General features: G+C 42.4%; 1 protein-coding gene across 2 annotated transcripts; it reads left to right on the forward strand.

The window, feature by feature from the left end:
- The first annotated feature begins 1,385 nt into the window (after positions 1 to 1,385).
- LOC308401288 (SPARC-related modular calcium-binding protein 1-like) lies at positions 1,386 to 24,936 on the forward strand. Of its 2 annotated transcripts, XR_013972515.1 has the most exons (12): positions 1,386 to 1,797; positions 12,405 to 12,579; positions 13,040 to 13,264; positions 13,953 to 14,006; positions 14,917 to 14,964; positions 16,633 to 16,713; positions 16,825 to 17,017; positions 18,007 to 18,065; positions 18,300 to 18,393; positions 19,844 to 20,190; positions 20,382 to 23,288; positions 23,393 to 24,936. XR_013972515.1 is itself a non-coding variant. In XM_080889444.1 (11 exons), exons 1-10 carry the CDS (start codon positions 1,717 to 1,719, stop codon positions 20,172 to 20,174), a joined length of 1,341 nt encoding a protein of 446 aa, XP_080745570.1. In that variant the 5' UTR covers positions 1,388 to 1,716; the 3' UTR covers positions 20,175 to 20,190; positions 23,393 to 24,922. The 2 variants fall into 2 exon arrangements, 1 of the variants encoding a protein (XP_080745570.1); XM_080889444.1 differs by lacking the exon at positions 20,382 to 23,288 and having other exon boundaries at positions 1,388 to 1,797; positions 23,393 to 24,922.
- Positions 24,937 to 25,474: the final 538 nt, after the last annotated feature.

The raw sequence follows: 25,474 nt of genomic DNA on the forward strand, positions 1-25,474 counted from the left end.
AAAGTTGAAGACTAAAACATTCATGATAGTATACACGTCATAAAGCTCTCATAAATGCATTACTCTGCATGTGCTGACTCTGCAGAGAGAATATTTAACGAGAGATGATATGAAAGTAACAGAACGCCAGAGAGCCACACTGCTAGGTGGTGAGAATTACAATAAAATACAAATTATAGTCATGCGTGCAGTTTAGGACACGTGAAGTGCTATTACATGATTCCCAGCCAAGTTCAGCCAAGCAGCCAGTGAGGCTTTCTAATATAAATACGGAGTTGATACCATTTGAGTCATGCTCGGCCTGCACAGAGATTTTTGTGGGCTAAAGGAAATATTGGTACACTTCATCCTCTGTGCCAGTAGCACTCACTGAAGGGAGACAAATGAAAAGAAAAAGAAACCCACAGCACACAGGCATGGAGCTGCATTCTTCCAAAACACCAGTAACTTGGTGTTTTGGGTGCTGAGAGCACAATTTAACATGTCTGTGCGCAATCTATCGTAGGTGTTCAGACAGGTAAGAGAACAGATCATGGGATAAAGGAGATCACGCAGAAACTGATTTTATATAGTTGTTTCATGAAACAATCTTTGTTCTTCTTAAAGTTCAATGATCCATGATTGTGTTACTATTTTTAACATTTTCACTTAGGAAGTGTTTTTTTTCCCCTGCTTGTGATGTTTTTCCATTTAGTGAATTCCTCCAATTTCAAATTCATAACTATCTTTATACTTGATGTTAGAAGTGCAAATTTTTTTACTGCCTCCAAAAGATGAAAATCTGATCAAGTAAAAAAAAGTAATAAAATCACTTAATTTAAAGTAGTACCGATCACAAGCTACTTGTTTATTTTAAATAAACGCATTCACGCAGCATCTCCATATTTGTCCCAATCAGTGCACTGAAACACGGGCGTGTGCGGAGGGGAAACGGGGCGACACCTTTCAATACTTTAAGCATATATATTGATGCTAAATCTTTTGTACCAGGAGGATATACAGGATTGTAAGTTAACTTGGGAAGAAATCTTTCTTTCACCGCTTTGTAGACCACTCTACCATTTCAATAATACATCTGTATGAGGGCACAGGGCTACACGGGAGCTTGAGAATCATACATATCACAAAAGTTTCTAATAAAATCTTTTAATCTAATTTAATTTTAATTTATTCATTTTAAATGCTGAAAATACCCCAGACCCCTTAACTTTAGAGGGGGCTTTGGGTTTTTCCTTTACTTTGTCTCTCCTTCGTGCACACAGATGTTCATGCAGTTGTAAAAATAAACACATTTTTCTTTTGTTTATTTGAGTCTAAATTGCTTTCTTGAGCTTTCAGAAGTGGCTCCAGGTGTTGTGAGAGAGACTGGACTGGATTTACAAGCGTGTAAATTTGAGAGCTTTGTGCTTCACCCTTTGGATTGCGTTAGCGTTTTTGGCACGAGGAGAGCGGAAATGGGCAGTACACTTTGGGAAGCAGAGGGTCTCATGTGCGCGTGCTGAGCCACACTCCGCGGAGGAGCTCGCGACCACTTCGCAGCAGCATGAGGACGTGAGCAGGTCGGAAGGAGCGGCTCCTGAGTCCCGACGTGCCTCTTCTCTTCCTCCTCGATCACGCCAGCGCGCTCAAACTGTGGCCGGCCTCAGCTCTGAAACCTCTGCACACCAGAGAGCCAGCGGCGCGCGGCCGCTCCGCGTGTGCTCCTCCGTGGCAGCAATGATGCTCGCGCTCACCTTCACCTGCCGCGCGCTGCTCCTCTTCTTGCTCTCGGAGTCGGTTCAGACCGACAAGACGGCGGTAAGACCCGAACTCTCATTTCTCTGGCAGTTCTGTAACAGCAGCGGTGCAGGCGCAAACATGTCTGGAAAAATAAGGTTTCGCTTTATCGAAGCGCGTTCACGGGTCACTCTAACGTTCCTGATTGGACACAGCGGTTAATGCGTTACTGGACTAATGGACCTGACCACAGTTATAATAATGTGTTGTTCTGTTCTGCTTAGACTTTCCTTTACATTCGTGTCTGTCTTGTCTTCGATCCTCAAACTAGTAACTGTAACCTAGTTTAGAATAAGTGGGTTAGTTTACTTAACTTTGTTAAACTTTTACACATTTGGACAAAAACAGTTTCCCGTAAACAGAAACAAAATCTAAAGGTGTATTTTTTGAGAGTATTTTTTATTTTGAGTATTTTTGAGAAAAATTAACCAAAACTGCAGTAACGTTATGTCTGTCTAAGAGCTACCAAAGTGAGTTGTATCACATAAACAACACACGTTAAAGATGAAAAGTGAACAAAACTAGCCGCACAGCAGGATTTCATGTGATGTTATGATACAGTCAGATCCCGCAGATTTTAAATAGGATCTAAAGAGGAAAATGTATAAATTTATAATTGATGCACATTTAAGCAGATCACTTCCACCTTACAAGACTCACAAAGTAACCTTATATTAGACAGAATTATCTGCTCTTCACAGGTGAATGCAAAGGACAGAAAACAGATCAAGTGCAGTCATATAAATATCTTTCAATCATAATCAATGACATACTCAATTTTCATGAGAATTGCAAATCGGTCTGCAAAAAGGTCGCCGCGCCTTTACAGCCTCAGGAAACTCGATCATTTTCACACTGACTGAACAATTTGAATTTTCTTTTATCGTTCTTATATTCAGTCTGCTTTATCTTTTTGCTTGGTGGCATGGTTCGGTCAGACCTGAATCGGATAGTGAGATGCTCCAGTCGTCTGATAGGCGAGTCACAGCCCTGTTTAGCCTCCCTGTACTCTAAACGGGTACGACAGATGGCTTTATCAATTCTGAATAATGGTTCCCATCTTCTACGGGGTGAATTTTTCTTTTTAAATTAAAGAAAAAGTTTCTTTTATCTTTTATACTTACCAAATATGTGTCTATCAGGTTTAAATAGGTGTGTGTGTTAGTGAAGGGCTGCCAAATGCTATCATATATCAAGAAAATTTGCCTACGGGTATAAATAAAGTAACCTTGAAGGAGGGCAGGACAGCAGATCATGTCCATGATGCACACTTTATTAGCTACACCAGGCTAGTACTGGGTTTGGTCCATATTGACATGGCACAGTGAGCTTGTTGTCATGTTCAAGAAACCTGTGTTTTATGGCATGGTGTGTTATCCTTAAGTAGCTGTCAGAAGATTTTATCTGGTCGTAAATGGATGGAAATGGTCAGCAGCAACACTCAGGTAGCACTAAGGACCCTGAAGTGTGCCGTGAAAACATCCCCCACACCATTACACCTTTGCCACCAGCCTGAACTATTGATATGAAGCAGCTTTCCTTTTGTTTATTGTTGACCCTACCATCTGAATGTTGCAGTAGAAATTGAGACCCAACAGATCAGATGACATTTTCCAGTCTTCTGTTCTTCTGGAGAGTTTTCTGTTCTTAGCTGGCAGGAGTGACGTCTGCTGCTTTAAGGTCCGATGTACTGAGTCTTCAGAGCTGCTCTTCTGCACACCTTGATTGTAACGACTGGGTGACTTTGAGTTACTGTTGATCTGAGCTTCCTATCAGCTCAGATCGCTCTGATCATTCTCCTCAAACGTCTGTCTTCAAAAAAGTGCATCACTGGATGTTTTCTCTTTTTTGGATGATTCTTGTTCATGTTTGTTCCTTTTGTGAAAGGTCTGTGAAATTAATTCATCAGGTGGAAAAACAGTCATTATTTCAGATATGTTTGTAAGGTACCGGTAGTTACTCAGTATCTAACCCGGACTCTGGCCTAAAAACCTTTAAAGTTAAAAGTTTATCAAGGTAATAGGTACAAGCCATTTTTAAAAACGTGCATTTATGAGGCATTTAATAGGCCATTACATTTGATATGAAAGAGGATTGACTATATTCCATAAAAGTTGTTGGCGAGCTTCTTGGAAAATTGCAGGTCTTGGGTGGAACAATAGTATTAAAGACTTTAGTTTTATTGCTTTTGAACTACTAGCCTTGAGTTTTATTCACATTTGTATGTTTCATGCAGATACCAACAACCGTAAGATTTAGTTTGATTTGTTGGACTTTAACAGAAAATATCTGCATGTATACTCACAAATTAGCTGCTTTTGTGAAAGAGTATCATTCCTCTAAAGTGTAAAGGTTAGTTTTCTCAAAGAAAAGTAAACCAAAGTCGACCCCTTTACACCAAAATTCTACCCAAGCTTAAATCTTCCAGGAGGACCAAGTTAAAAAAACACAAACGGAGCTGCAGCGGCAACAGCGCTTTTAGTGTGGGTAAGAAAAAAAATCTTGCAGCTGCTAAATGTTAAAAAGTGTTTTATCTGTGTAATTGAGTATTACTGTTCAGGGACTGGCCACTAACAGCAATGCCACAGTGGGTCTAAACTGTCTGGTTTTATCATCTTCATAATCACTTTAGTCAAAGCGAGCAGTCGTGACACGGCCTCAGAGGAGCGTTTGTATTATTCTCTTTATTCTGGCCCACACGATGTTTATATTCAGCACAAAGACATTCATTAATCGGGTTGATTTAGTAGTTGTCCAGGGTTTGTGAGAGCTCCCTGGAGAGCAGGAGGGTAGGACCAGCCAGCAGGACCACAACACACACACACACACACACACACACACACACACACACACACACACACTGCGCTGCGCTGCCAGGCAAATATTTAAGCTGCTACTCATGGGAGATAGACAGGTGTGTGTGTGAGAGAGAGAGAATGAAAGACAGCCCCAGTAATCCTGCCATATATTTTACAGTGTGCTAGACAAATATCAGCTATACACTGTGAGTGCGTGTATAAATATTATAGAACATGAAATATGGCACGCTGACTAAAGTCACTGCACACTGCCAGAGGCACTCTGAATAGAAATACTTCAGTGCTAACATGGGGGGGTAAAAAACAGAGCAACAGTGTTACGTTCTTAAAAACTACTATTTGGAATAAAGAAATAATGCAAGAGGCCAGCTGGAAGTTTACCTGAAAATACCATTTCAATGTTTCTGACTACTGGTATTCCTTTTCAGCTCAGTACAATTCAGTTTTACTTATATAGACTCACACACCAGTCATTTAATACACCAGTATTGGAGAGAGAACCTCAGGAGATCTCCAGTGAGAAGCACTTTTCTATTTCAACTGGTTGAAAGTGGAGATAGAGAAGAAGTGCAGAGAGAGATTAAAAACAACAAACGGCTTCGTTTTCAGGAGTGAAATAAAAAACAGATTGGCACTGATGGCCTCTTTCCAGATGTGCAAACTGCCAATTCCATGCACGCCTTTTAAACCGAGCACTGATAACGAGCCACATGATCCCTCTTCTCTTTGGGCCAGAGGACACGGTGTCCATGTTTCAAAAGAAAACAAAAACCTGTTTGATTATTCTGAACAGTTTTCCACTTTGCCTGAGTCCATTTGAAATGAGCTTTGGTCCAGCAGTGTTTCTGGATCATGTGCACGTACGGCTTCTTTGCACGGCAGAGCGCTACCCTGCATGTGTGGATGGAGAGGTGCACTGCAGATGATAAACATTCAAGCCTTCATAGTTTTACATTGGGAAGCAATGTTTTGAAATTGTTCCTCAATTTTTAGATGTGTTTTTTGTCGACTGGTCAATCTCTGTCCATGTTTACGTCTGAGAAACCCTGCCTCTCTGTGATGCTCTTTTTATAACCACTAATTTTACTGATGGGGTCATAATTAACCTAATTAGTTATAAAATGTCTCAGTTTAAACATTTGATATGCTTTTTATTTTTAGTCATGTTTATGAGATTTGCAGATCATTACATTTACATTTTACAAAGCGTCCAAACTTTTTTTGGAATTGGGGGGCTTGGGTCCTGGTTGGTGTGTTGCCGGGGTTGTGGGCGGGTGGGTGTATGGGGCCCCAGCCCTGGCACAGGGTGCTGCCAGTGCATCGAGCCACATGGGGGGCTCTTCAACTGGTGGGGGAGGCTGTTACATCTTGCAGAAGCTTTCCTCTCTTCAGGAACTCTCTCTGCAGGAGGGGGGAGATACAGGAGAGGTGGAGGAAGATCTCAGCCTGGGCGTCTATTGTCTTGTGTAGTCTGGAAGATGAGTGAATGACGGGGTGGGTGCAGTTTTCTATGTGGTGGGGTCGGGTGGGCTGTCCCGGGCTCTGGGGCCGGGCAGCGCTGCTGAACTGGGCCCCGGTCCGGATGGGCCTGGGCCCCCTTTCCCTGGTGGGTTGCGGAGTATGGGGGTGTCACTTGCCCCTCCCTTCCTTCCCTCCCTCCCCATCTCCAGCTGCCTCCCTCTTCCTGCTGCACCACAATCACCCACACATGCAGGGCCTTGGGGTAAAGGTGTGTCACCAGGGTGCAGGGGAGGCTACCCCCCCTCTGTCCCCTTCTGGCTTCTTGTGCCTCAATTTTATCCCACAACTTAGACATTCACATTACTCACACTCTCATTACACATACATATAGGATCTTGGGGGTGGGCACGCTACACGGAATCCAAAAGACCATCAGGGTGTACACCCCACCCCTGGCGTGGTTGCCCACCTCTCAATTTTAAATACACGTAGACATTGAGGGCTAGCAGGAGGGACCATGTGCTTACCTGCTGCTCTCTGGCAGGTAGCTCCATGCCCTCCTGGGGTTTAAATGCACCTTAGAACACACATGCATCAACACTACATATGAGCAGGCGGAGGGAGGTTTGGAGTCTTCACACACCCCCGTTCTCTGCAGCCTGTTGGAGCGGGGGGGCTGGGAGGAGGAGTTGGCCGTCCGATTGGGGTCTGGAATGTGGGGCCTCCCTGCTGCTGCGGAGTCGGGGCGGTCTGCTTCTCTCCACACCAGGGAAAAGGGTAACACCACCTGGGTCTGGGTGCAGTTTGCCCCTTCAGGGGCAAGGGTACCTACCCGGGGCTTAGAGTACGCTTGGGGAGTGTGATCGTGTGTACAGCGTCTCTTTGTGTCTGTCTCCACGTTGGTTGAGTGTGGAGTAAGTGTATATGAGAGCATGAGGGTGGGAATGGATGTTTGTATCTGTGTGTGCCTGTATGTCTGTGTCTATATGTCAGGTTGGGTATCAGACGCCACCTCTCTGGGGACATCTTAGGCCCTCCAAGGTTTGGAGTCCTATCTCCCCCCACCACTCCCCCTTCCAGTGGCAGACGCCCTCAGACATCGGTGCGTTGGTGGTTCTTTGTGTCCAGGGGTGGGCGTCCAGGTGCACACCGGCTCACTCCTGGTGGCTGCTTGTCGGGGCCTGGAGCCTGGGGCTCGCTTGGGCCCCTTCGGGGGTGGGGTGCCCTCGACGTCTCAGCCTGGGGCTCACGAGCACGTCACTGCAACCCCCCCCCCCTGGCTTCTGCTCCCCGGCTGCTGAGTGAGCCCTCATCTGGGACTCTCCTCAGCTCTTTCTGGGACAGTGGCGCGGCTGCCCCTCTGTTGGTCTTCCTTGGTCTCTTGTGTTCTGGGGGCCTCTGGATGTCTGGAGTTTTGATCTCCTCCATACCTGCTTCATGTCCTGGAGGACGGGGCTGTGGCCCCCCCACACCCTCTAGCAGATCATTACATGAAGGAACCTTTTAAAAACAAGCGCGTTCATGCTCACAGGTGTACACACGGGTGATCACACCCACAAACTACACCCTTTTTGGCTCCTACCTCAAAGCACACTGTGTTCTGTTGATCTTATGTGCTGCACAATAATGTTTAATATTTAGTATTTACTGTCATATTCCCATATATCATTGTGATGTTGTTTATTATGTTGCTCTTTTTTTTTTTCTTCTGCTTGTTTTCTCTTTTTTCTTTCTCAACAGGTGATCCAGGTGATTGATATATTTATTTTTTGTCTGCTTATTTTGTTGTTTTGTTTTTTGCCCTTTATCCCCGTTCCTCTTCTCTGCTGTTTTTCTTTCCCTCTTTCTTTTCCCCAGTCAAGTCTGTCCCGTATTTAGCAAGTGAAAATAAAATAAACAATAAAAGGTGAATCAAATAGACCATTATGGCAAGGCTGGGATGGTCCATGTGGTAAAGTAAATCCGTTGGGCATCTTTCTTCGCCTTTAGACAATAATTCTGATGCAAAAGAGCCAAATGGGACAGGCAAAAGAAGAAAAAAAAAAAGGAATTGGGGTTGTGATGTCTCAAGAAATCAAAAATGTCTCTTCCAGTTATAAAGAATTAAAACTACATTGTTAATAATAGCATCAATAAAATAACTTTTAACATTGTATATTGTTTTAGGTTTCCCACTGTTGCCTGAATGCATCGTCATAATAGAGTTTTAAAAAATATCTCTGCATTTGTAAAGCTTCTGTCTTCTTTCTGCTCGCTGTTTCCTGCTGGACTGGATAGAAGACTGTACCATAAAAACCCTGACAGTGTTTGACAGCAGCCTGGCCTCTGAGTGAGCCCCTGGCATGCTGTAAAATCCTGACAGAGGCTGTAGTTGTAGTTGGTGAATGATGAATGATGACAAGAAGTGATGTCCCTGCAGCTCAGGCTGGAAGATGCTGAACTTGACCCACAACATCTCCTGTGGGAGTCCAGCTGTCCCGTACCTCCTTCTGTTTTTTTTTTTGTTTTTTTTTGTATTAGTGCTTTTTACGAGGGACATAATATCTTTATAAATAAGATCTCTATGTTGAGATAATGTGTTTGGATTTTACAGTATTAGGGCCATAACCAGATCCAAAAATTCACAAAGACATCAAAGGAAATTCGTACATAAACTAAACGGTCAAAGGTCTTTTACTTCTTAACGAGATGTCCTACACGATCACTGAACGAGAGTATGTGCAAGAAGAAAATTCTCCATTTTGGAATCAGTTTTATTAAAGTCTGCAGGGCGTCCTACTTGCAGAACTGTAATGAAAATGTAGTATGTTGCTTGACTAAACATAATAAAAGCTAAACCAGTTTATGTTAACTTTTCGTGGACCAGATTGTATGAGAAAGCTGTGTAGGGCATTTAAAGCCAATAAATGATACGAAGCTGGACGGTGATGTTAGTCTCATCTCCCCGTGCAGCTGTGAGTCTGGAAACTGTAAAATAGCGAATGAGAATTTGGCTGGTGCTACAAATTCAGAGGCGTGTGGATATTCCGGTGTCTGATTGCTTTAATTCCCCCACCAGAGTCAGTCATTCATGTCCTCTGCTCTCACTGGTAGTTGCTTTAGGCAACTATTCCTCCTCACTGAAAGCAGCCAGTTGAGGTGGTTTGGGCGTGCCTCCTGGATGCCTGGGGAGATTTTTCAGGCAACTCTAGTTGGGAGGAAATCCCAGGATGGACCCACGACACGCTGGAGGGATTACATCTCTAAACTGGCTCAGTGTCCAGCGAGAAGAGCTAGAGGAGGTGACAGGGGAGAAGGTGTCTCACCTGATAAACAGCAGAAACTGGATGTATGGTTTGAAATATACAAAAGAGCTGGTCTCCTCCAGTCGCACCATATGTATGTGTAGCAGTGTGATGGTATGCTTCTTCTCAGGGAATGCATGAAGAAAACAAGGTGATGTTTGTGCATACACATCTGCACCTGAGATGTAAACATGTCATCATCATTCATCTGTGTGTGTTTGCCCTTTAATGACCTGCTGCATAAATGAAATTCAGACTTTAAAAAAAAAAAGCTAAGCGAGTGATTCCCCACGACACAGGCAGTTTGTTCTGACGCTAAATCCCAGCTCGGGGTGTTAACAGGCCTTTCGTCAGCATCAGCTGCTCTCTCACGCCAAACATCACACGGCAAAGCTCAGGAGATGAGTTTTTCTGTTTTCCTACAGCCGCCACTCTGAGGAATCTGGAAGGTGCGAGGCAGGAGGAGACAGTGGCAGCTTGTTCTCACTTTCTCTGCTGCTCGCACACACTCAGGCTCGAGTTTACAAGGCCAGATACATTGATGCGAATCATTTTAACACTGAGGAGTCGTTGGTGTAGTTGTGCCTGACAGACAGGAAAGCCAGTCTACCAGCTAGACTCCTGCTCCACCCTTCAATCCTCTTGCACCTCCTCTAGGCTGCTTTTTCACTAATAAGTTTTTATTTTTTCTCTGTCCTCAAATAAATTTTTTTATTCCTTTCATAACTAAAAACATATTTTTTATTCATCATTTATTCCCTTGGCAGTGTTTTATTCATTTATTATTTTTTCTTAATTGCCTCTTTCTCTTCCAGGATGCATTCCTCTCATTCTTCCTTTTGTCCTCCGTGTAAAATCCACGACTCACTCTGACCTCTTCTGAATCAGCTGATTGAGTTCGTAGCGTTCAATTTTTCAATTTTTTACCTTCATTTCTGAGTCACCGGCTGTTGAATTACTCAGGGACAATGCAAACATCACAAAGTACATTGTGGGTAAATGTCCAAGGATCATATCAACATGTGGAATTGGTGGCTGGCCTAAACACGTCACAGCATAACGTGCGTGAACAAATGCCCCACAAATCTCAATGAACTGAAGCAACACCAACGAAGTGTGGACCCCTAATACCTAAATTATTACATTTGCAAAGCCACGTCATAACAGTCTGCATAAAACCAGCAAATGATTGACATGTTTGCTCACTAAAATAACTTAATTGGTCGTGTTTGCTCTTGTGTCTGAGGAGAGAGCAGCAGCAAAGCTTTATTTGTTCGCTCTGTTTGTGTATCTTGATTTGTTCACATTAATCTCTACAGTCAATACATTAATTAATGTCCTGGCATTAAGGCACAGAGGCCTCATTCACCACTAAATTATGTCAGCAATGTTTGACACACCATAGCAAATTTACCCGTGTGTCTCAGAGTGTGTGTGAGGAGAGAGGGGAGGCCAGCTGACAAAGAGGCTCTGATGAAGAGCGAGAGGGTGGAGTTAGCAGCCAACTCTGTATGTATTGTATAGGCGTAAGCTGAGTGTGCACCACCTTGTATGTTTGGGGAGTTTTCGGTGAGTCTGCGAGGCGGTGTGAGGAATCTGTGTGTATTTAAATAGAGATGTGTGTGATTGTGACTTGAGAGTGGGCTTTCAGGCTCATGTGGGAGTAATTTAGGTCATCGCACTCACCAGATTCTCCATGAATCAATGCCTCTTCTCCTCCCTTTTCCTCTCTCTTTGTCACAAGTTTACATGTTGTGAATTCTCAGTATCTTTGGAAGAATTTGCTCTGAAGGCTTGTCTGTTATATCTGATCATGCACAACAAAATTCACAAGAATTTTTCTTCTGGGGCCTTTCTGATCCCCAGTGTCTCAAATGTACCTCTTCTGGTATGTTTGAGTGGTGCCCAGTAAAATGCAGTAGCAGTATTAGTCCTGTAAATTGTATTTTCATGGCAGTGTAAAAACGTCAGAATTATTTTGGAAGCAGTTTGGTGAATTGTGAAAGATTAGCATAAATTGTACGGCTCAGAAAAGAGGAAACTGTGGTGTGCAGTCTAAATAGCTTTTGGCCATGTTTCCACTGCCTTCTTAGAGCTTTTAATGAGAGTTCTTCCAAAATATTATGCTGCTTGTCACAGACTCATTTTTCATTCATTATATTTACCTTGAAAATTTAAAAAAAAAAAAATCACTTAATGCACCTTAAAGTCTCCCCGTGAGGCACAGAGCCAATCACAGCTCCTAGAAGAAATGGAGACTGTGCAGGAAGAATCAGAAAGACTTTATTTATCCCCAAGGCGCAATTAACATACAACAGAGCAGTTAAAGATAAGAACAATAAGAACAGGCAATAAGACTGAGATAATAAATACACAGAATATACAGTTTTAAAATTACACAGTTTAAAATGAAAGTGACTGAAAGGTGAATAAATAACTATAAAAGTTGCCATTCTCCCTCAATTAATAAAGTTTATCCACTCAGTTTGCAAAGCTGGAGCCAGTTTACAGGTAAAACTGCAGGTGTGAGAAAGACACGCTCCGTAACGGCCTTTCCCGACACATTTGTGAGGCCGTTTATTCTCTTTTCTCTCACTCGTTTTCTTTTAAGCACTCTTTCAAGTCAGACAAAGTTCTGGTCATTTTATCCTTCACAGCTGTAGCGTGACGATCTGCCAAAAGGAGACAGCGACTATAAATACACAGAGAGAGGTGACACACTTGGAGGACACAGCTGAACTAAATCAGGATAAGATGACACAGAGAAGTAAAGCTAAAACATGCACCAGACACAGTCTATCAATAGAAAGTAGGATGTAACAAGACAGAAAAACACCAAGCACAGAGACTTTTAAATGAGATACAAGGACACGGGAGAGAGAAACTGAAAACTCATAGACGGATATGAACAAACTATAACCGTGAGCAGGATTCCACCACCACCTCTTCACAGACGGCTGACATGTCGAAGCTTTAAAACCTCTTTTTACTGTCTTTTCCCTTCATAGTGTGTTTATAACTGACATGACAATCAACGTACACTCTAAATGTTTCCTGTTTGCAGCCCTTCCTGATCACAGAGAACATGTGGCCTCGTGGTTGTGTGCTGGACTGCCAGAGGGGGCGCCACAGACCTGTGTGTGGCAGCAATGGCAGGCTGTATAAATCGCTGTGTGCCTTTCAGAGGGCACAGTGCATCAACACACAGCTCCGCCACGTCCCACGGGGACACTGTGCAGGTACAGGGCTTTACAGCGACATCATCACAAGCTGTTCTTAATGTTTCCCATGATGCTCTGGTGGTGAGTTTACTGGCTTAAAAAATCTGAACTGAAATAAACTTTTCTCATGTTTCTATCTGAATTTGAGCTGCTTTATATCACGAGTACAAAAAGACGCCTGTTATTAATCAGCTGTAGTTTCCTGCCACCTCTGCCTGCTCTTAATGACTGTTTTAATCTTAAACCGGGAGCATAAATAAACGGACACCACTGTGCTCCTGTCCTTCATTCAATCAGCTTAAAATGTTCTTCCCAAGTGAATCAACTCAGTCAATAGAAACATTCTTCTTAAATTAACAATGACTACTTTTTATTGGTCGGCAGAGCAACGGTATGCACATCTGTGTCATCAGGATTCATGATTTCCACTCTTCCCATCTATAGCAGCACACATGGATACTAATTTCCTCTGTTTTAGATCCGTTGCAGACTAAATGCCAGCTGGCCCGAGCTCAGGGCCTTGAGGCCAGAGCCCGCAGCCGTGGTAGTCCTGCAGCTGCAGTTTTTGTGCCTGCGTGCGGTCCCGAAGGTCACTTCATGCCCATACAGTGCCACAACCAGACTGGATATTGCTGGTGCTCCACGCCTGATGGCAAACCTGTCAGTGGTACCACGGCCCTCCATGTGATCCCCAACTGCACCGGTCAGTTATGTTTTATTCAAAGTATTACAGATTGTTGGCAAAAACCCCAAAACAAAACAACTTAACTGTGAAGGACTTTAAAATAGCATTTTTATGTATGTTAAAAAAATGCTATTCTAATGCATGTATTTGATGTATTTTGGTGAGCTCACATGTCACGTATGGAAGCACTGATTTAATTTGCCTTATTTACTGTATTCAGGGTTTTCTTTGATGTCTTTTATTAAAACTGCTTTACTTTGTAATGAAACTCGAGTATTTTTGTTTGCATGGACTACTTTACCAGCATACATGTTGCTACCTGCAGCAGAGAATGAAGGAGTAATTTTCTTAAGCTCTTTTCATACATAAGTGACAGTTTCTCACATGTATCAGACAGCAGGAAATAGTCTACACTAATAGAGCACTAACAGTCTGTGCGTGGACTTGGTTGTGAAGTCTTCTGGTTTCATGCATTTCAGTAAAAGTAGCGATTGTTCGGTATTTATCAGCTCCAAGTGTAACAACAATGGCTCAGTTTCACTGTTGATGTCAGAGAAATACAGATACACCAGCACTCGAGGATACATGCAAACAACAGCCAAGGCTGTGTGTAGGCCTGAAAAGGTGGAAGTCCTCTAATTCTTCAGAACGAATGTTGAACTTTAGTCTGTTGTCCACTCTGAGCTGTGCCTGTTATTCTGAACAGATCACCTCACCAAGCTCGTTCAGATCACCGATACAGATGCAACTCCAGTCAAAGGTAAGAAGACGCTTTATTTAAATTGCACAAAGGCAGTTTTGTCCTTGCTTTAAAATAACTGTGGAGCACAGTGTGCACACACTCATATGTTTCATTCACTACAGGTTAGATGTGTGTCTGTATGTTTCTCATTTGTCCTTCGTTCTGCCTTTTCCTGGCATCACACGCTGCTTGTTTCTCTGCCAGACACATCTGCAGGGACTTAATAATTCACAGAGCACTTCACATGCCAAGACTCTAAAAATGCCTCTTTGTCTGATTTTTCCCTCTACTCTCATTCTTTTTTGGGTCCTTTTTTACTTCTTTACATTATAAAACATAAAAATAGTACCAAAAAACTCACCCAAGAGGAAAACAAACCTAATGCTCCATAACGTCTCCAAGATATTCCACTCCAAGTCAGAAAAGGTTGCCAGGTTTGGTCTGCTCTAATTTAAAGGTCATTTACTCTGACATTCAGATTTTCTAAAGCAGCAGTCCCCATCAGGTTTATGCTCTTGTCCAGTCTGGCATACATAACTCTACTACGTGCTGCTGCAAAATCTTATACTGGCAGCATAAGTGTAGTTTTCGTGAGCCTTTATGGGTTTATAAAAGTTTTGTCCCCTTACAGATGCAACTGAGGATTTTTGGTAAAGGTTTGTTGAGCTGCTCTGCAGTGTCATGTAGAAATGTAGCACCTCCTCTAAGTTTCTTGTTAAATTTAAAGTATTTATTGTATTGTGTTTGTGTTTTAAGTTTTTAGATTGTAACTAATATTTATGGACATCTTCGCTGTATAAATCTCAAGGTGGAACATACCCGATTTCATAATTTCCTTTCTCTGCTTTTTCACATGCTTTCCTCCATCTGTCCAAACTATCCCCCCATCTTCTTCTTCTTCCATTCACTCTGTTTTCTTTTATTTCAGATGGAGACGTTGGACCTGGACCTACGCTGGACCCTAGAAAACCTGCAGGTGAGAAAATAAAAACCTCTTCTACTAAAGATAGTTTAATGCATACGTGGGCAGAACATAGCTGCTATGATTAACCACTGTGAAGCTCACTACATGTCTTTTATATACCAGCACGTCAGTTTTAATTAAAGATTAGCTGTAAGTGAGGAACAGAAAGCTAATTTTCATGTTTTGTAAAGTGGAAAAACTTGAAACATACATCACATACAGGACTCAGAAAATTACTTTTTTTAGGAACTGGGGTATATATTGAATCTTCTAACAAATGTAAAAAATTAATTGATTATCATTTTACATGTATGGGTTTTAATTTGTTTCATTTTTCATCTTCATCTTAAACAAACAAAACCATATAACACACTGACGATACAGCAGAGGTTCCAGGGTCAAGTCTTTTCTGTTTCAACCCTCCTTAACATTTTTAACTTTCCAAACTTTTCCTTTTTTAATAACAACTACAATGTGACAGTGCTGCTCATTGCTTTTTCACAGCATCAGATTTAACATAATATAATATATAATATGTAACATGGCACTGGTTCTTGAGAAAAAGGTCTTTAACCCTTTAAAGCCATCAGCGCGAACTGTCACATGTCCGCCATGTCCTGCCCGAAACCGGAAGTGACGTCATTTTGCGGAAATGTAGTTTTTTACTATCAGGGCCTCATGAGCCTGTACTGGTGTTTTTAAAAGTTATGTTTGACTTTATGACTTTCTGTGTCGTTTCTGGGATGCTTAGGACTCATATTGCACTGCTGGAAATAGTTTATTTTGATGCATATGCTGCTTTTTTGCAAATCTTCATTATAATATTTATTTTCGTTTTTCCTGCAGTATATAAAAATTGGTGTATTTCAAAAATAAAACTATGAAGATACTTAAAATAAATTTCCTGTGGTGGGAAACTATTTTGTGCAACTGTTTTGTATTTACAGTTTTGAGGGATAAGCCTCTTAAATTTCTCTAACTAGAAATATGTTAAAAAAACAAAAATGATTTTAAATTTTTTTGTAGTTTATTGCACTTTTTTGCAATTTATGTAATTACTATGCACTTAATGCATACATATTATTTAAATTTGGGCTATAATGGTTGTATTGATGTATATCAACTTGAAATGCTCCCAAAAATGGCTCCACAGCGTGTAAAAATATAATATAAGCTCTGGCGGACTTGGTTCTATGGTAGGTCTTAAAGAATTAAACAAACCCCACATAATATCACTCAGAAGCAAACAACATGGTGAAGATAAAAAGCACTGAGCAGCTACAGAGATAAGTCCTCATGAGTTTAGAGTAACACAGTGGATGTGTGTGTTTGTGGGATACAGAAAGCAAATGTCGACTTGTACACCGATGACCTGTCAGTGGCTGTTTGCAGCTTGTTCCCTTTTGTGGCCCAAAAATTCGCTTTCGGTTTACGTTAAGATATATTTGGGTCAGTCCTGGGTGTTAAACAGTGGGGATGTTTTGATAAAGGGAAAAGCTCTGTGTTCCTCCTAGTGTACTTGAAATATAATATAATATAAATATAACACATACGTATACTGGATGCATTTTTTTTTCATGTCACGTTGTGTTATTGTAGCAGATATTCAGCTGAACGACCTCTAAGAAAAAGGGAAATACTCTGAAATCTTATTTGAAAGCTGTTTTTATTCTCATTCAGAGCTGACGGCGCCTCCTTTCTGGGTGACCATCCTGATGAACTCTGAGTCACGAGGAAACCGCTCACTCAGACGACCTCCTGGTAAGAGTCGTATATGTTTATACATGTATATGTATTCTCATATATGACACAGAGACATATATATATACAGAATTGTTTTGATATAGAGTGTGTGTGTGTGTGTGTGCGCAGACAATCCTCAGACTTGTCAGCGTGAGCGAGCGTCTCTGCTCTCTCAGACTCGTCAAGCCCGGGAGGATGAGCGTTTCATCCCAGAATGCACTGCAGATGGGCGTTACAGCCCCGTGCAGTGCCACACTGCTACAGGTTACTGCTGGTGTGTCAGAGTGGACACTGGGAGGCCACGACCAGGCACCTCAGCACGGTAAGAAATCTGTTTGTTCGTTATTTAGCTCATTAGTGTGTTGGAAACTTGACTGTTATTCCTTTTAAAAACTTTCTCTTTTACTGTCTTTTCTTTTTTTTTCGCTCCTCTTATCCCCTGTCCTCCCTTCCAGTCGTCAGATTTGACTGGTTTTGCAGTCACAGAAGCATTTCATGTTAATCATATAATTTTACACCAATTACTGTCACTGCTCCCTAGGTGGATTTGCCTTAAAGGAAAGACACAGAGCAAATCAGATTAAATTATGGTCGGACTTTCCTGTTCTCGAGGGGCTTTATCAGCGTTGTTGCTGCACAGCTGCTTTCAAACTCCTGGGAGCGAACTGGTGGATGTTTTCTTGTGATGGTTTTGGTTCACTGATGTGAGAATAAACTCCCTTAGGCCTAATGCGTTTTTTAAAATTTTTCTATCTAATGTCTAAGCACTTTATGTGGTTGGACTTGTAATTCTGTAAATAGAAATCACTGTCAGCCAATTAAATCAAACAGCTGTTTCCCCCTTTAGCACACAAAACAAATCAAAGCATCAGATTTGTGTACATGAAAAGAAGTGCCAGTCATATTTTGCATTTATTAATTCAAATTCTACTGCTCAGTCCCTCTGTGACCTCAGTAAACCAGGAGTTTACAGTCTCAGCTGCTGGTTTCAGTCTGGTTTCAAAGGACCGAGATGACAGCGCTCACAATACTCAGCTGGGGCTTCGTCGCATTAATAAACAATAAAAAGCTAAAAATAAATCATGAAGTGAGATGAGCCATATAGAGTTTTTATTTTAATGTGTAGTTCCATGAAAATGTGATCAGTGATTCCACCCAAACCCTGTTTTTTACATTAAGTCCTTTTTGATGTTATTTTTTTCACATTTTCCAATTTGGTTGACTTTATATGTGATGATCGTGTGTGTGTGTGTGTGTGTGTGTGTGTGTGTGTGTGTGTGTGTGTGTGTGTGTGTGTGTGTGTGTTCACAGGAATCAAATCCCGGACTGCACTAGGGCAGAGGCTGCCTCACTGGAGAAACCTCTGCCTGGTAAATATGAAAGTTTCTGATTGGTGGAAAAACAAAAATATACAGATTTAAAGCATCCTGTAAACATCTCACACATTTTCCATTTTCAGCCAAAATAACTGAAAAGCAGTTTGCCCAGATGTGAATTTCTCATCCTGTTTACTATATATAGGCCATTTGTTACGTGTCTGATGTCATGTGGAGGCCGATGATGTTCATATCATTCAGGTTACAGTCTTTACTCTGATCTCACAGGGTGTCCTGGAGCTCGTAAGAAGAAGTTCCTTCAGAGTCTGGTCAGAGCGCTGCAGGTGGAAGCACAGCATGCTGGGAGTCAGAGTCCCTACCAGTAAGTCTGGATACTGTAGACAGCAGGGGGGTGACGAGTGCAGCAGTGATTAATGATCTTCTGTGAAACTCACAGTAACATCTCAGGCTGTGTCTGAAATTGTTATTTACTCACTTTTTCATCATCTGCACGTACTCTCATGTCAGAATCTCTAAATAGAAATGAACAACATGTCTGTAGCAGGTCGAGTTTCTGAGAGTCCCAAAGTGTCTACATGTGGAAGTTTGTCATAGTGCCTGAAATTTCAATATACCTCTCTGTAGAGAGAAAACTGACTAATGTGCAAGTATATTGGAGTAAGCAGGCACTGATTTAGGAAATATACGGTGGAAACAGTAGATGGCACAGTTATCTCAGATAAAAATCATTTCTCAATAAGCAGACATCCGTTTAGAAGACCCCTATGAACTAAGCAGGCTGTGTTTGTATTATTTAAATATGTTTTGATTTTGTGAAATGGAACAGGCTTCAGACTCGCACCATAAATTTGCATTATGTCCGCTCTGTGCCTGCGTGCTCGTACAACGTGAAACCTGTAGATCTGCTTTAAATCAAGAGAAATTCTTCCGTCTCAGGTGTGTAATGTGCCACCTGTTGCACAGCAGGAGCTGATAGCGATTCCTCCGGTGTGTTGCAGTGCTGAGATGGTACGCAGAATTGAAAATGAAAACCAGTTTCACACATCGGTGAACAGTGCAGATTTGATCAAGCACCTGATAACCTGCAGGAAGAACAGAACGGAATATTCCCATCTGTTTTCCTGCGTTTGCCAATCAGCACTTACCTCATTCTTTCCATCTGCTCCTCAGTCTCAGTTTACAAACATGTTGTTGGCTCACTTCTTCAGGTTCATGCTTTTCATGCATCTGTGTCCCATCCTTCACCCACTTTATTATTCTGCACCAAACATGCACAGATTTTCAGCTCCAGCATATTTCTTCACGATAACTTTGGCTTTGCCGTTTCATTCATTCCAGACTTGTTTGCGGTTTGTGTCTGACATAAATTTGAAGCTTCAGTTGCTCAGCTTGCTTTATAACTGATTAAAGGGAACTGAGAAATCCATCTGGTGATTCTGTTTGTCAGCAGGCTCCCTTGTCCTTGTGAAATGGGATGTTTATTGAGTTCTGCTGGAGCGTTGTGAATAGTGCTGCTGGGTTTTATACAATCAGTGTGTAAACATTGAGACACACTGTCAAATCTGAGTACAGATGTGTGAAGATGTCGGCTGCTCCTTCTCTTATTCCGTGCTCTCTGTGATGCTAACAGTGATTTTAAGGTTTGAGTGACTTTCAAATTTAAGTTTTTCACTATTTTGTCACACAGAACTATTTCTTTAAATGTGTTTTCTGTGAAAAGTGATTTGAAAAAAGAACCTGAATGAGGTGGCGTCCTTTACACCAGCAAAGTGTCTCATCTCTTGGGTTTTTGTGCCGCTTCTTTCCATCAGAGACTCAAACACAGATCCTTCCAGTGCTCCTTCGCCCACTTCAAACCCTCCACCCTCTGTGGCTCCTTCATCATCTTCCTCCTCTCTGGATAATGCCTCCGCTGATGCTGCAGAGTCTTCTAGGCCAGAGGTGGTGCTGCAGTGGCACTTTAGTCAGCTGGACGTGGACTCCGACGGGTGGCTCAGTGAGCGTGAGGCTCGACCCCTCCGTCAGTTCCTGCGGCGCAGACTGAAGCCACGACGCTGTGCTAAGAAGTTCGCCCAGTACTGCGACAGCGATCGAGACCGAAGCCTAACGTTAGAGGAGCTGAGGGTGTGCCTGGCTCTCTGAGGAGGCTTACCGTCAGGTATGCGACTGCAGTATAAACCCAGTGGTTAAGCTAATCATTTCTAATTTTTTCTAACTTGTACCTCTTGTTGGGAATGATTTGCATCACCCTTGCTTAACTTTCTGTGCTCTGTGAAAAAATAAGATAAATCTGAATATATCTAATACAGCTGGCCTTTTTACTCATTACATGTTTCTTGTTTGCCACAGATTTGAACTTGAACAGATTTTCCCTTTAAGATAATGACAGTGGGAAGAGAAGAAATTCAGGGAAAGGCTGGTAGACTATAGGAACGGCAGCTCTACGCGCCCTAACGACGTACTGCACATGCTTAACCTCCATCGAGCTGACGCTAACCTTCACACTGCTGCCCGTAAAAACAGAATATAATCAAAGTTCACTTAGACCATGACACAGTTCAATAAAACAGCAGCTCAGCTTGTTTCAAAATAACACGTTGAGCTCGCCGGTGCAGTCTAGCAGAGAGTAGAGCACACGCTGTGAATGCACCAATTCTTCGGAGCCGTTGAACCGATCGGCCTGATTAAGGACAGATGCAACGACAGGGAGCAGAGTCTCTGTTCTCACTCCAGCTGCTGCTCAGTGCGAACCCGCTCATGCTGCATGAAGCTCATTTGATACGTTTCTCCAGCCAGGTTGATGAAGTGATCGTTTTCGGCTCATGCTCATCATGTGCCATAGTTTAGAAACACAGTCACAGAGTGGGAATGTCTCCATGTTTCCTTTTGTCTTCAGGTTAGCACAATGTTTTGGAAGTGTTTTTTAAGTTGTATGGTTTGGATGGCAGCTAGTTTACAGCTCTGATCGTTGCTTTATAATTTAATATTTCCTCTTTTTTCTTATTTCCAGTCTCTTTTGTCTACTTCAGTCACCCCAACTGAAACTAAGCAGCTCGTGTTGGTCTGAGAGTTGATGAATGTCGAGCTAATACACAGATTATCAGAGCTATGAAAATAAGAAAACATGTCTGCGTGGGCAGAATATGAGCTGCGCATTAGAAAAGGAACAAACAGGATACAATTACATCTTATTAAATTCAGTTTCATTGTTTCCTCTGCTGATTGTTTCCTCTTGCAGCTTCTTATTACTGCTAAGAAGCTGCAACTTGTAGTTATTTTGGGAAAGCAAATCCATCCATGAAACAGCCTACGCCTATGCTGTGGCATAATCACAGTAGTATAACTCCAGTTTCAGTGGTACTGAGCAGTTAGTGGTAGCAGGATTTAGATAAGTAAAAGTAGAAGCAGCAGAATATACCTACCTAATATACCTGGTGATATTTCAGCAGCAGTGGGATAACGCAGAGTTGTTCTCGTCTCAGTTTTCACAGCTGTCTCTCTCTCTCACACGGCTGTTAACCAGCCTCCTCATTGGTCTGCTGGCTGAGGTAAAAGCGTCTTTTCTCTCCTTTTCAGGCTGTTGATCTAAGGGGAGCCGAGCAGTTTGGGCTGGCAGCGAGACAAATTACACCCACGATGTCTGAGTGTTTATGTACCTTCGTAAAACGAAAACAAACGGTGGTCAAGGTGAAAAGGCCCATTTGTCAGGGGGCTATCAGTCACAGCTCGGTGGTGACAGCGATTCACTAATCAGCCCACCGCAGACGGCAGTGACAGCTCGACCAGTGTGTGTGTTTTTCTTAGTTATAGCAACACGAGTCTGGGATTTATTATAAGTTTGTAAGGGTCATAAGCTCGATATTCCGTCTTTCTCTGCCTGGATTTTTCTGTCATTTCTGTTGATGTAAACAAAACATCTGGTTCATATGGAGATCTTAAATCATGTTGCTGATTCCACCGACAAGCATGAAAAACACGATTATACAGTGAAGGACGGATGACAGAGAACAGCAGCATTTTCTCACTGTATCTGCAAACATCCTGTAGATCATTTTATATATTTTGTGTAAACTGAAAACTTCAGTTTATTTTTCCAAGATTTCACTGGCAGAGTTATCAAAGTACCATATTATTTAGAAATAATGTTGAAAATACAAGATTAGAGCAGCTACAAGGATCCCATTTAAAGTCTAGACTGACATCGTCAGTGACACGTCAGCTGACCTGACCTGAGAGTTGGCAGTTCGTCTTGTGATCGCAAGGTTGCCGGTTCGAGCCCCGGCTCGGACAGTCTTGGTCGTTGTGTCCTTGGGCAAGACACTTCACCTACCGCCCACTGGTGAGGGGCCGATGGCGCGATATGGCAGCCTCGCTTCTGTCAGTCTGCAGCTGTGGCTACAACTGTAGCTGCCTCCACCAGCGTGTGAATGAATAGTGGAATTGTAAAGCGCTATATAAATGCAATCCATTGTTATCATTTGCAAACCTTCACCGATCTGTATGAAAGTGACGGCAGTCAGTCAGTCAGATTGGGCTTGTTTGGAGAAACGTTGCCTCACACCAGCTGATCTGTGCAGTCTCCTTGGAATTGAAAGTAGTTCCCCAGAGGCGGAGGTCGGTAACAACTGATTATCAATCAAAAATTGATAATTCTTAGTTGAGGTTGTTGTTGTATATTTACTCGAGCATGACTCAGCCATAATAGTTAGACTGAATGACACAAGTGTAATCTCATTTGAGGAACAGCAGTGAGAAAGACCTGTGGGCAGCCTCGGCGTTAATGAAGTGTGACTGTAGAGATTGTATAGCATTAGAAAGCAGCAGTGCCTGAAGAGATGCAAGAGCAGGAATATAGAGTGGATACGAGGAAACAGGCCTCGAGTCTGGATGACCTAAAAGTCTTGCTTTATGAACAGGAGGACACACTGGTGAAATTAGGTTCTGCACAAAGGCAACAACAGGGACGGGAAGGGCAGTAAGAATCACTGCAGAAACTATGAAAAGTGGAAGTCAGCAAGAGGACAAGCAGAGCAGCAAGGTGAAGTGCAAAGATAAGAACTGGCAGGTGGCAGACAGAGGCAAGTGGACTGAGGAGCAGCTGCTAATTCAGAGATGAAGAGAAAGACAGGATAAAGAGAGGCACATGGGGCATTGAACTAACATGTGTCTGGGAGAGATAGCAGTGACCTCCAGTAGTGATGGAGGAGCCGACTCCCCAGACACGCTGCCAGTGGACCCGTCACTCTGCTGAGCTCGGTAAAACAGGCTAGAGTTGAAAAATAGTTTCCATTGATGTGATTCTATTGTCTTTATTTTCCTACCCTTCATTTCTCTTTCCCATTTTTTTGGTTCTCTTTCAGAGTCAAAGCGACCGAGAGCAACGAGACAAATCAGCTGACATCAAAAGGCAGCTCGTTTTAGTGATTAAGTCATAGAAGCGCCATCGTTGGGGTTGGAAGATCTGTTCTGTCGCCCACTTGTTCCTACATGGTCGCAAATTCCTGACACTATCGCTGTGGGGTGGAGCAGGGGGAGGTTTTAATGTGCAACCTCCAGCTCAGATACAATCGGCACTCCAGACAACCACTACAGTAATCTGATCCATTCTCAGCCACTTGCAGCTCAGTGTCCTCTGCTGTTTCACACCCTGCAGAGCCATCCAGGGGTTCAGCTTTGATTCTTTTTGGCTGACTTTTGCTCGTGATTCCAGACCAATAACACCAAGAAACCTTAATTTATTCAGTTACTGCTTTCCTTTTTCTCTTTTCATTAATCTTATGTGTCTTTTACTTCCCGAGCCTGCATCTCTTCTTCTTTGTACATACTTTGTTACAACACATACTGACAGTATATATTAACACATGTATACATAAGTATATGTACTTTTGTAATTTGTTCGTTAAGTTGTATTTTCAGACCACATCATCGACTCACAGCATTTTCTACTAAGTAATTGTGAGTTTAAAAAGGGAAAAACAGGTGTGATGGATGGATGTAACTTCAACCTTCATGTTTTTGCTGTTTGTAAATTTCAATAAATTTGTCATCTCATTTTTATTCATCTCAGCAGTCATACGTGTGAACGCTGTCTCGGCATCTCAGACTCGGTGGTTATCAATGGAGCCGCCGTGTCCTTCATTAGGTCTAACAGGAGGCCCGTTGGTTTCCACAGCAACAGCTGCCCGAGTTGTTGTCCCCTAATAAACTAATCAACAGATAAACAGGAAACAACAGAGGAATAGCATCTTTCATAACAGTCAAGTAAAACTTATTTCCCATCCTGCATTAGTGCCCGTCTCAGGTCATCACTGAGGCTAAATGTATTTCGACGGGAGATTAACAAGGTCCCGCGGCTTCCTAGCAGCCGGAGGAGATGATGTGCTTTCCTGTGCGACTTTGTGCCAGTTTCACAAACATACCTTAGACTGGAAATGCTGGAAATATGCAGCAGTGAGGACACCGTCCACCATTTTTGTTTAAGGATCTTATCCTGAAAGAAGTGCTGAGCCGTGCCACATCAAGACGACACAGCATGAAAGCTCTGTGCGATTGTTCTGCTCGAGGTCAAGGCATCGAGATGTCAATCTGAATTTATGTATCTGAGCCACATTCAAAGGTGACCTGACCTGACAAATAGTAATATCAGAGTTTGTGTGACTTTTTAATAATAAAGCTCACTTCAGTAGAGAAACTATTCACTGCAAGTTTTCAGTGCAGAGAAACCTTTTTTTAAATACACAAAATCTTATTCAGAGTAATCTAAAAGAACGACGGAGTGATGCTTTCTGCTTGAGAAATTGCTTGGTACATTGTAACTTTTCCTCTGAGGAACTAAAGGTACAGATAAAGTGAAGGTTTCACTGATTCAAATTAGACATCCTATAATATGAAGTACAATCCTTAAAGTAACAGATTTGAATCCTTTCATAACACTGACAAAGCCTGAGGATGTGAACTATAATGTGTTTCACAAAAGGAATTATGTGATAAAAGTGGCTATATAAATAAAATTGAATTGATTACAGCCTCGATTTTCTCTCTCATCCTTCATAAGATTAATCTGATGGTCCTCTGGCCCATCAGATTAATCTTATGATCTCTTGGAGGTGATCTGACTTCCGTAATGGGAACCACAGCCTGGGGACACCTGGACAACTCTCAAAAGCTCTTATTAATCTTTCACTTCACATTTCGAATCCAGCTTCTGCAGACCACACCTCGGCCTCTTTCGCTTTGTTTATTTGACCAGCAGATGGCGCTCTGGCTCTAGGGCAGCTTTATGAGCAGCACCTCCGGCAGGAGAGGAAACCTCCTGCAGTCTTGCTCCAAAGACACACCCTGATAATCCCAGCCTCAGCAGAGCAGACAGGGAAACACTGCACGATTCCATAAAGACACAGGCATAGATTTTATCATAATACAAACTGCTCACGAGATGGAAA

The sequence above is a fragment of the Rhamphochromis sp. 'chilingali' genome (assembly GCF_963969265.1).
Source record: "Rhamphochromis sp. 'chilingali' genome assembly, chromosome: 8".
Taxonomy (NCBI): Eukaryota; Metazoa; Chordata; class Actinopteri; order Cichliformes; family Cichlidae; genus Rhamphochromis; species Rhamphochromis sp. 'chilingali'.

Excerpts from the sequence above, each read along its gene's own strand:
- LOC308401288 (XM_080889444.1), top strand. The coding sequence starts at position 1,717 with ATGATGCTCGCGCTCACCTTCACCTGCCGCGCGCTGCTCCTCTTCTTG. Across the intron at positions 18,066-18,299 it reads ACTGGAGAAACCTCTGCCTG|GGTGTCCTGGAGCTCGTAAG; the intron begins GTAAATATGAAA and ends CTGATCTCACAG. Across the intron at positions 18,394-19,843 it reads GGGAGTCAGAGTCCCTACCA|AGACTCAAACACAGATCCTT; the intron begins GTAAGTCTGGAT and ends TCTTTCCATCAG.